This window comes from Lagopus leucura, unplaced genomic scaffold (genome assembly GCF_019238085.1).
Source record: "Lagopus leucura isolate 7727_CA_CO unplaced genomic scaffold, USGS_WTPT01 Super-Scaffold_100008, whole genome shotgun sequence".
NCBI lineage: Eukaryota > Metazoa > Chordata > Aves > Galliformes > Phasianidae > Lagopus > Lagopus leucura.
Genome location: NW_024962265.1, coordinates 9,346,239 through 9,358,755, shown reverse-complemented (window position 1 = coordinate 9,358,755; position 12,517 = coordinate 9,346,239). Strand labels below are relative to the sequence as shown.

General features: G+C 34.7%; 1 protein-coding gene across 4 annotated transcripts in view; it reads right to left on the bottom strand.

The window, feature by feature from the left end:
* CACNA2D1 (calcium voltage-gated channel auxiliary subunit alpha2delta 1) overlaps nt 1-12,517 on the bottom strand; it is a 356,843-nt gene that overhangs the window by 85,960 nt on the left and 258,366 nt on the right. For all 4 annotated transcript variants that reach the window (XM_042872959.1, XM_042872960.1, XM_042872961.1 and 1 more), the window contains exons 8-10: nt 6,430-6,499; nt 5,573-5,623; nt 4,118-4,217 (exon numbers count right to left, since the gene is read on the bottom strand). In XM_042872959.1, coding sequence (XP_042728893.1) covers nt 4,118-4,217; nt 5,573-5,623; nt 6,430-6,499 — 221 coding nt within the window. The remainder of the gene's footprint in view (nt 1-4,117; nt 4,218-5,572; nt 5,624-6,429; nt 6,500-12,517) is intronic.

The window sequence follows — 12,517 nt, the reverse complement described above, 5'->3', positions numbered from 1 at the left end:
TGGGGTCCTGCTTGGCGATGAGCCAGCAGTGTGCCCCGGTGGCCAAGAAGGCCAGTGGCATCCTGGGGTGCATTAAAAAGATTGTAGCCAGCAGGCCAAGGGAGGTGATCCTCCCCCTCTACTCTTCCCTGGTCAGGCCTCACCTAGAAAACTGTATCCACTTCTGAGCTTCCCAGAGCAAAAAAGACAAGGACCTCCAGGAAAGAGTCCAGTGGAGGGCCACAAAGATGATAAAGGCCTGGAGCATCTCCCCTATGAGGGAAGGCTAAGAAAACTGGGCCTCCTTAGCCTTGAGAAAATAAGATTCAGAGTTGAGCTTACTGATGTTAATAAATTTCTTAAGTGTGGGAGTCAAAGGGACACGGCCAACCTTTTTTCAGCTGTCTGTGGGGACAGGACAAGGGGAAATGGCATAAACTGGAGCACAGGAAGTTCTGCATCAATATGCGAATGAACTTCTTCACAGTGAGGGTGATGGAGCACTGGAACAGGCTCTCAGGGAGGCTGTGGAATCTTCTTCTCTGGAGATATTAAAGATCTGCCTGGACACCTACCTGTACAGCCTGCTTTGCAGAGAGGCTGGACTAGATGATCTCTAAAGAACCCTTCCAGCCCCTACAATTCTGTGATTCTGTGATTCTGTATTTTCTACTTTCCATGGAAATAAAGAGAAGGTATTACTTTCAGAGCAATGTACATACTATTCCAAGCACGCTTAAAATATTTAATATACATTTTCCAAATGATACTTTTATTTTAATTTTTTTTTTTTTTACATTTTTATGAAGGCTAAGCAGTCACACCATTTCTAACTGTTAGCATGTCTGTTCCTATAAGTTGTGTTTTCATATGTGAGGTTTTTCCTACCTCTACAGATTGGAAGCTGTAATACATTCCCTTAGCAAATCACAGCCTACTCACCATCATCAACAAATTACACTCTCTGTGTCAATATTTGAAACCAAGTTACTAAATCATCGCATGCTGGGATGGAATGGCTGCCCCTATCATCTACCACTTATTGCTATCAAAGCATATAACCGGATTAGTGGGAAAACAGCTGTATTACTCATACATTTAAGCTCTTTCTAACAGCAGGTTTTCTTTCTGCAACAAAGCACAGCTATTCAGATAAAAAAAATGCAAATCCCAGAGGAAATCATGACATATTAACCCCTGGAATTCTTTATGTGACTTAACATTCATTCAGCCCTTTTTCCCTAGGTAAGTGCAAGAACTATATTAAGTCAGTAGAACTAACATATTTTAGCACTTCTACTTTTAAGCTTTTTGCTTCCCAAGACTTCTATACACACCAGGCAGGGTTGATTAAATTGTACTGTCAGTATCTACAAGTGATTGGCATGAGCTTAAATCCATGCCTCAGTTGTGGGTATGAATCACCATGCATATGGGTTTTGTGGGACAACATCTTGGCAGAGGTTAGCAGTAAAACAGCTCTTTAACTAACTCAAAACCTCATTACTAAGCACTCTACGGTTATTAAATCTAACAAGACATAAAACAACTGTTGATTTCTTGGCCAAAAGATGCAAGAGGGAAAGAAAATACTGTAGGTAATTTCCGGTGTTCATATATCAATTCATTAATACTATGTAAACTGAAAATTAGCATCTCGGTTTTCTCATACTTAGCCAATGAAGTCTGCTTTTATGGATGAATGCTATATAAAGTTATGCATTTGCATATGTTTCTGTAAATAATCCTAAGAGCAAATACTACTGAGCATGGTAATTCATCACCTTCTTTAAGCAGTGTCCTCTCTGACGCTTAACTTTGATTTGAGGCTTTGCTTAGACTGTGGAAAAACTGAACAACCTAAGAAAAGGGAAAAATCCTAAAAATCCACAAACATTGATGTTTATACCTTGAAAGAGTACAGCCATTTGTTTTCTGTCTGCAACAAGCGATTTGCTTTCTGTTACAGAAAGAAAACAACAGAATAAAATTACACAATTTCACTACGTAAGTCATCAAAACACATGAAAACATGTTATACAAAAACAATTGCAATACCGATAGGATTTAATATGGAATTTTAAATTATAAATGTGCAATAACAAATAACACTTTATAAAATATTTAGAGATGGTACATTCTAGTATCTACGTTTCTGAGAGCACTGTATTCCTAAGATGATGAATGTAGGTCAGTGGAAAAATCCTCTTCAATTCTGCAGTCCAACATCCAACAGGGTCCTCTAAAGGAATATGCTCATTCAAAGAAGAAAGGTCGTTACATATTGCCAGCTACCAACCACTGATAAAATGTACTGCAGAATATTTTCACAGATTTCTAGTCTTTTTTTTTTTTTTTAAAAAAAAAAAAAAAAAAACAAATCTCATCCACTGTGAAAGCGCTGAATGTTAACTAATTAAATACTCTAAGTCTAAGACTTTCTGCCTCAACATTAAGATATAAAATTTCTGGTTAGCTGGGATTAAATGAAGGAAAGAGTTTGGAAAATTGTGAATCAGAAGGAATTGCGGGTCCATATCTTCCAATGGCAAAGGCTGGTATAGCTTCATTATTGTTAGTAAACAGTTTCCATCAGTTTAGTATTAGTGTTGACTATTTTTAAAAATCAAGAACACATAATAAGAGCTAAGCTGTCTAATGTCGTTACACAAAGCTGATATTCTTTTTTTTTTTTTAAAAAAAAGGAGTTTCATTTCTTTCACTGCAATTTAGATTAAAAAAAAAAAAATCTTATCCACTATTAAAGTTTTGGAAAAAGGAAATGTCATTGCAAATAAGAGCTTCTCTCTACTACTTGGGAAAGGTCTAGCTAGACTGACAGCAAAAGATGAAGCAATAAGTGGTGTTCAAAGAGATTTCTGATAGTGATATTTCAGGTCTTTCTCCCTGCAGGCTGGCTACAACACATCTGTAGAAGTTGAAAATTGCCTCCAAAATCATTGCAGAGTTACTCACCATGCAAACTGTCTCTTGTCATTAAGAGTATGCCAGCACTCCTATCCTAAATCCTTAGAATCAAAGCTCTACAGTTCAACAACTTAATAAAGAACAAAAAAGACTTCCCTGAAGCTAGACTATGACATCCAAGGTATGAGTCTGAAAAATGCAAGTAGCTCATACCAACTTCCCCCTCCCCAAATTTTGCCTTCAGCCTTCTTGAAAACTAGGCATTTGCACTTTAAATTCCATAGAAATATTAGAATGACTGAAATGTCACTTCAAATAAATAAATAAAAAGAAAATAAAAAGCTATTATAAGGAACTATTTAAAAACTCTATCCTACAGGAACTTAAGTTTTAAGACTAATAGTCAAGTTTGTAGTAATCACACACCATACTGAAGTTTGAGCCATGTTCTGAAATATCTCAGCTGCTGAAAATCCAACCTCAAAAAAGCCAGCAGCTCCTTCATTTGATATCAATAACAACCCTAATGTCTTTGCATGAGTACTTGGGCCTGCACAATACCATACATATACTATCCCTGTGCACATAAATTTTTAAGTACCTACATGCATTCCCTCTCCTATTATATTATTATAATGGGAAACATTGCTTTGGTACCACCAAATTATGAATTTTAGAACTTCTCAGGAATATCTCCTTGGCCCAGTTAGATGTACAACTGTCCATCTTCTTTTGTGATGCATCAATTAACATAAGTACCTCAACTGGCTGAAGTCTGAAAGAAAGAATTCTCCCTTACCTCCTCTGTATCACTCTGTCTTAAAAAACAGACTACTGTACAAAAAAATGAAATGAGGGGACCCCCAGGAAACTATTCCAAGAGGATATGCATGTACCGAACAAACAGAAGATACGTTAAACAGACCTCTGCATTGGAAGGCAGACTTTGGCTATGCAGAGGTTTATTTAGATGAATTTTGCTTTAACTGCTTGTTTACTGTAGTTGATTGGCCTTTATAGAAATGCATTCCCATGAATTCATGGCTACTATGAATCCTGTTATTTCAAGAAAATAGTCAATTGTAGTATTTTGCAATATTTTTTAAGCTTCCTAGCAGGTTAATACTCCAGCATCTCAAATCCAGCATTGAAAATAGTTTCTTCACGGCTTTGTTACAATTCAGGTTTTGTTGAAAAAACAGATACTCACTGAAACTACATTCACAAAGTCATCATCAGACAAGGTCTCTAACATCTCAATGACTGATGTGCGGATCAGCTTCAGCGTCAATCCACTGACACTCCCGCTCCTAACAGAAATCCATAGGATAACAGAAAAGATTACTTTTAAGCATTTTATTTTTTAAAAGAAAATATAAAGCACCAACCAGCACTCTCAGCAACCTTTACACTTGACTTTTCAATCATTCTCCTGAATTATCCAACAAACCATTAGTGTTATAACATTATTAGAATAAAAGTTACTCAAAGCTAAAATCCTGTGGCTCAGATTGGGTCGTAATGATGCATTATTTTTTTCATTTTATTGGAGAGATTTTTTTTTATCTCAACCAATGCATTACATAAGCATTTTATATTCCTACCCAAAAATTTACAGATTTAGATTTTTAGACACTCAAATTGCAGCTTGTTAAATTCAAGACAACGTGAATGTAAAGTATAGAAATAACAAATGCTGATAAACCTTACTCCAGATATGTAAACACCACATTTAAAAGCATGAAATGCAAACTTTCTTACTAAGCATTTTTGGTCAGCAAAAGGTGATTTGTCTGATACATCAAGTTCAATGTTTCCTTCAATCCCTTCACATTAGCTAAAGGAAAGAAGCCTCATCAAGGTGAGGTGAGGTTTGTTTTTTTTAATCTTTTTTTTTTTTTTTTTTTTCATGTTAACTTTCTACATTACATGTAATAAATATCTCAGTATACATATCAAACACTGAATGAATTTTTTCACTTGAAATCACAAAAGGTTGTTGAAGGTTTTTTTTTTTTTTTTTGTACTATGTGATACATTTTTCTTTTTCATCCTTACAAAATAACCTAACTTAAATAACTTAATAAGTACAAAAAAAAAAAAAAAAAAAAAAAAATCAAAAATGTATCATTTACCAAAAAAAATTCCTTTTTGTTTTATTTCAGATTTATTTAAGTCTATCTACGCAAATCATTTCAATTGCTCCGGAATTAATGATTTATAGGAACTGAGCTTCAAATAAGTAAGTAAAGTAAGTAGAATGTGAACTCTGCATAATTCTCACCCTTCAGGCTCATGAAATGATTAAATCCACTTTCATGCTTTCAGTAATTTGCTTCTGCTTTTGTGTTTTACATCAAATCTTGGCATGCATGTGAGAAATTTTCAACTGATTACTTTAGTAATTATTAAGAAGATGAAAGTAGAATAATATCAAAGTGATTTAAAAAACACTTCCTTGTACGTGGTTCAAATAATTTTCAGGTTTGTTTTGGTCTTTTGGAAATATATTTTCCTATGTTTGTTTGCCCACGGCAGATTTTTGATCCTTGCATACAAGGACTTCTTAATTATCTCTTCCTTTCTTTCAGTGTGCAGGGATCTGTTCAATAGATCTGAGTACTTTTATCTCTGTAACGTCAACGTTCAGATATTAAACACTTACGCGTCAACTAAAATAAGCATGTCTTTGGGAGATGCAGCTCCTTGGATATACCTGAAATAAACAGAAGATATGAATGAAAACAGATTTGTTGGGTGTGATGGAAGACACTTTGAGATCTGTAAATTAATCCACTCAACCAAAAAATGTCCTCTTATTGTAACCATTAGAAAAACGTGTTGTCATTTTCTCTCTTGCTCTGTCTCCTAAATAAACCAAAATTCAAACTATAACAGGAGAACCTGGAAATAGGAATATAATGTCCAAAATTCAGTGCTTCCACATGTTGATAATGAAAAAAACATGAATTCTATTTCACACCTAAAGGTCTTGATGACAAACAAATTATTGCATCAGCACAGCTTAGGGAAAGATACTTCATTCATTGAAAGAGCACATTCAACTGTTACTAATCAAGTATCAGTATGCCTCAAAAAGCTTACAGAAAAATATAAGGAGAGACAGTCCTACAATTCTCTGTCTTTTACTGATCTGTTGATTCCTTAGCTGGTCTAAACCACTGAGATTTCTTTGTAAGCACTTGAAGAAATCTGGAAAATTGTCTTATTCTGATAATCCAAATTACATTTGATTTTTACACAAATTCCTCATTTTATATGGAGACCTATTTGACAGTTATCCACCTATGAAAAAGTCCATGTAATGCAACAATATGATATACTATATTGGATATCACAAGAAATATAATCTGAACATTGTTTTTTTCAGAATAGTTAACTGAGTTTATTTAAAGAATATTGCAGTATCTGTAAGTAAAGACAATTGTGAGAACAAAATGTTTCAGTGTCATATCCATGAAGCAAGAGATGCATATACATCACTTCTTTAAAAAAGCTTACCATGGTCTTCTGCGAACATCATATAGATCTATTTTGTTTGGAGTTCGACTATTATCTACCCACGGGGAAGCTAAATAGGAGAAAAAGCATGTATCATCATGTAGAATTAATTTAAGACTTTAAGTTCAAACACTTAAAAATATAATGAACAAACATCACAGACTTTGTACTACAAAAATATGAGTGTCAACATTTGGAATTGATGAAAGACCTGTATTTCTGTAATAACTTTTTGAACTATAAACTGCTATAAATTGAAACATATAATACAGTGTAGCAAAAAATATATAGAACATTTTAAAGGGTCAAATTATGTCGAGCTATAGCTACTGACTACACTTAACCACTGAGTTAAATGGGGCCAAAATATTAAGTGAAGCATTTTAGAATATGAAAAGAACTATTTCTGATCAAGAAAGGACTTTATTTTAAAAACATTTATTGGTCAATTAATGTTGTATGTAATAAGATTGTGCTTATCTAAAGCTCTATTAGGTGTCTAAAACATTAAAATTACCCACTAACTCAAGAGAGCTCTACCGAAAAAGGCAATTTAGAAAACTGACAAGAAAGTGTCATCTTTTCTGGAAATAATAATAAATTAAAAAAAGATGGAAACATCTGTGTCTCTGTAAGGAAAATGCTAAGATTAATAAATTTTTGTAAGCATTTAATCTAAGCTCTACCATGATTTCCAGCAAGGGTAGTCATCTTCCTCTTATGGAAAAAGAAAATGAGTCTTTTAAAACCATTTGACAGCTTAATGAACACAAAAATGTGAAAAGTCACATGAAATGAGATAATGTTCTGCAATTTTGTCTCTCACTGTATGCCAACAGCACTGAGAGAGCTATTTTCTGCTGTTAATCATTCTTCTGTCTAGGAAATAAGGAAACCTATAGGCAATTCCAGGATGTTTTCTGAAACAAAGCAGCCATCTAAAACAAATGGGAAGAATTACGACATCTCTATCCATGAACATAAAAGAAAATTAGACTGCTTAGACTAGATGCAATAGATGTCTTTTCAAAATTTATTTTACTAAATGAATCCTTTCTAAAGTGACCACAGTTTGAGTTGTTGCATCAGTTACCAGCACATTTAAACAGAACATAATCCACAAGATATTTATCAACATAACAGCCACAGAGAAGCTGTGTACTCTGAGCACTGAAGAATCTCATGCTACAGTTGTATTGGATATGAACTCATGCTACAATGGCAGGTTCTTTGTGATCTGAAGGGAGAAAGGTTTGAAAGTTCCAGATATGGGAGAACAGAATTTTTGAGGCTAATAAATTTCATTTTTTAGTAATTTTCTAAAATTATGTATTATAATAATATTATATAATATATATATATAATATATATATATAATTACTTAGGTTAACAAAGCTTCAATTCATCAATAACTCACGAGTCTGAATCCATGGTTAGAACATGTTCAGACATTCTGTGTCCATCCAGACTAACTCAGTTGTTGAAATTCCATCTGAAAATCTGTCTATGAAATGAACTTTCCAGGACTTGAAAAATTTACATTGAATTCACGGATTTAACATTGTAAAGTAAGAAATGTAAATCAAGGTACTGACTTACATAGATCTCTTTGGCCAAACCAAAGGCTTTTAACAAAATATGCAATAAAAGTCTACATCCTAACAAATCTGTCCTTAATCCATATCTAGAACAGTCTTTATGAATAGAGAATTGTATGAATGTATCCATCTGGATTTATTTCAAAACAAAAGATAAAATATGACATACTCTGCTAGTGAGACTCTTAGCAATCTCCACTAACTTAATTTAAACCTTTTATTTTTTTTCAGTGCTATTATTTTTCTCTTGTGAGAAAGGTAAGGTTTACTCCTTACTTTATTCTCCAATGCATACGAATGATAATTCAATGAGAATTTGAATATGGGAGCTGAAGGAGAGTGCTTCTGACATCAACATATTTTGCTTTAACAGTAGATACTGACATGGATATTTAGAGATTCCAGGATCAATAAACATTAAATGAACATTTTATCTGATACCATAGCATTCAAGAAAATGACAGTGTAACTTCACATACTATTTTGAACTATAATCAAACTTTTCTAAATTTTAAACTAAAATTTGATTACATTTTTTATGTAAAAGAAGACAATATGAGAAATGATCCAGGTAATTTTTTCCTGCAAAATCTGAAATCTACTAAAATATGATCCAAAGCAACATGTAAGCACATAATTTCCATGAAGTCAATGACAATTGCCTGGACAGGATGTACTCCATACTCTTTTGGAAACGAAGTGGCAAAATTAATACAAACTTGAACTTACAAGGATCCACCAAATAAGAAAATCAGTCATGCCTGTTTGTTTTTTTTTTTTCCTTTTTTTTTTTTTTTTTTTTCCTTTTATTTCCAAAAGCACCTAGGAGTCTGTATGAGATTCTTTTCCTTCCTTCCTTCCTTCCTTTCTCTTCCTTAGAGATTTTATGCTTTATGAATTTTTGGAGATGACAAAGACTTTCTATCTGAAAACAAGTAATTATGATATTATAACTTTATATAAAATAATTAGAAAGAATGTTGACCACTAGAAAAAGAGTCATACATTTGCTTCAACCATACAAATAACATCCTGCAAAATTATTCAGGGAAACTGTCTTGGGTCTTACTGGCTAAAGTCTCATGAAAGCAATCACAAAATATGCAAAAAAAATCACTGGACATTTTCCTAACGAAACTAACATCAGTGATTTTGAGATTTGCAATTTTATTTATATAGCCTGTTGTTTAAAACATAAATTTTGATGCCTTGCAATCTGGCTCACTGAATGTCTTGAAGAGATCCGCTTCAGTGTTTTTCATTGTTGGATAGTATCGAACTCTGCCAACACTACATGGATCTCTGTTGCATAAATTAGGCTTTATTCATGTTGTCTTTTAAAGATTTTCTTGCTTGGCATACAGTTAATTTGATATTTTATAAATTATTCATTAGATTTGATATCCTTCCCATTTCTGCTGATTGCATTATGGAAGTTGTAGGGATGTCTGTATTTCAAGCTTCAGCTAGGCATGCTATTCTGTTCTGTTTCCACAGTTGCAGTGGAAAGCCTCATTTTTACTGATTACACACAAAAGCAATTCACGCAGTACAGAAGTTATCCCAGGGTGAAGCCTAAATGAAAGCACTGCTCAAGGGAGATCTTGACTGCATCTGTCCATTTATAACTCATTTGATGATTTTAGTATGTGCTGAAAAAACAAAGAGGCAAAGGTGAGCATCAAAGGGGAGGCTCTCAAGAGAGCCCTGCTCAGTGAAACCTTAGTTACATCTGCCTTGCTCTACTGGTTAGGTATATATGTACAAGAAGCAAAAAGGCACAAATGAATTATTAACAGCTTTACATCTCTGTAACACAATGGGGAAAGAGGCTAAAAATTAATAGTAAGGCAGGTAACAAATGTCAATTATCGCATTCCAGATGTGTTTCAGCCCAAAACAGTCCAACAGTTTTCACAGAATCACAAAATGGCTTACGTTGGATGGGACCTTAAACATTATCTAGTTCTAACTTCCTTCCATGAGCAGTGTTGCCAACCACTAGGTCAGACTGCTAAGCATCCCAGCCAACTTGGCCTTGAACGTCTGTCAGAGATGGGGCACCCACAGCTTCACTGGGGAACCTGTTCCAGTGCCTCACCATGCTCCGAGTAAAAAATTTCTTCCCAACATCTAGCATAAATCTCCCCTCTTTTCGTTTAAAGCCATTCCCCCTTGTATTATCACTACCAGACTGTAAAAAGCCACGTCCGCTCTTGCTTGTAAGCTCCCTATAAATACTGGAAGGCGGGTTTTCACAGAGCGTTCCCTTGTCGAAGATAAGCCCAACTCCTCAACCTTTCTTCGTAAGAGTGGTGCTCAGTACACCAGATACTTCACAAGGGCAGAGTAGAGGGAGACAATCACCTCCCTCTCCCTGCTTGCCATCTCTCTTTTGATGCAGCCCAGGATGCTGTTGGCCTTCTGGGCTGTAAGAGCACACTGCTGGCTCCTGTCAAGCTTTTCATCCATCAGGACCTCTAAGTCCTTTTCTGCAGGGCTGCTCTAAATGAATTCTTCTCCCAGCCCATACTCATATCAGAGATTGCCTTGAACCAAGTGCAACACTTGGTAAACCTTAGATTCCTTTGTGCCCTGCGTGTTTTTTGAGTGTGTACAAGTCCCTCTGGATCACACCCATCCCTTCTATTGTGTCAACTGCATCACTCAGCTTACTGTCATCAGCAAACTTGCTGAGCGTACACCTGTCTATCTCATTTATAAAGACATTGAAGAGCACTGGTCCCAAGACAGACAGACCCTTTGGGGACACTACTTGTGACTGACCTCCACCTGGACATAGAGCTGTTGACAATGACCCTCTGGATATGACCATTAAATTAATTCTTTATACAACTAGTACTCCAGCTTTCAATCCATCTCTCTCCAATTTAGAGATAAGGATCATGTCAAAAGCCTTGAGTTTTACACTAGAACAGGCCTTATGTAATCAAATCCTTTGTTTTATTGGTCTGAAGGTACCAAAAAACCCCAAAACAACTAAAGTGATCTGAACCTACGATAAATACTTCAACCTGCAACTTAAAATTAGGCCCTCAAAAAACTTTGTTATTTCAGGTTACAGGCAGCTGTCTGCCTCTTTGTGTCTAGACCAAATTTCATCTTCCATAAACATATTTGTTTCATTTGGAATAATCACTCTCCAAAAGGAACTGTAAAGCTTGGGAAGATGTTTAGGAGCAACAAGACAGCATTTTTTCCCCCCCTTAAAAGTGAAAACTATGGACATTTCTATGTGTTTTATAAAAACGGAGATTTTTAGAACTTCAGCATGAAGTGGTCTGCTGGATTCAGTGTTCGCTATCTCCACAGACGTAGCTTATTAGCCTGTAACTAGGTGGATCTACTTGCACAACTACAACATTCAGCAAGTATATTGTAAGATTTTCCACATCATGAGTATGGTTAGAACAAAATTGTGCCAGCCCATGTCCTCTCCTCCTAAAAATCAGAGAACTATTCAACTTATACACTAATTGTGGTAATTGATTGTTTACAAGTTGCATTACTGGGGAAGTTTTGTGGTTTTCTTTTTTTGATTTTTTGAACTCTAAAGGCTCTTGTACACGTTGAGTTGTTAACAGGAGCTGTCAGCTATAAAATACGGATCCATTTGAAAAAAAGAAAAGTTCTTAGTTTTTCAAGGCTTTTAAAATTCATTTTGTATAGATTTTTTAGGCTTTCTAGTCCCTTAGTACCTGCTTCAGTAATGACTTTCTTGGGAGAGTTCAATATCATAGCAGCAACACTTGTTTGCCACTAATGGTTAACATAAGAGCAGCTGTGCACAGCAAGTCCTTCATTTGGAGAGATATCACTTTATTTTATTAGAAATTGATTTCTAAAGCTATTCCATTTTAGTTTGACAAAACAGGGAATGCTCCAGCAGCTGAGTGAGACTTGCTTCACTAACAGCTGGAAATATTTTGTTGTTGTTGTTTTAATTAAGGCAAAGAGTTAATTCTAGCCCTTCTTTATCCATATTTTTAATTAAAGAATTTTAAGCCTTTAGGAGAAAAAAATGTATATGATTTTTTAAATAAAAATCTGTAGCATTCTCTTTCTTTTCCTGTGAAATTTCTCTATTTAAAATCTAGTAAGCCCTAATTAGATAGGAAGATCCAAATAAATAAAACACTGTCATGAACAATGTAAAAAGACTTTTTTTTTCTGAAATTATTCTTATTGGATATATAAATAAGACAGGAAAAAAGGTTAATCTATGATCTGCAAAAATGAGGACATTGATATTCTTATTACTTTTAGGCCATGCTTTGAGATTAAAAGAAAATGCTATGGAAAAGCCAGGTATTACTAAATGGAATTAGGACCAGTAGAGGTTGACAAGCCAGAGGTGGCTGTCAAATTGAGAAAAATTGGTGAATACAGATTAAAGACATTTTGGCGTGTAGTTAATAGAGAACAAAGTATTATGTCTGTGCTGATCAATAGAATAGAGGTGAGAAATC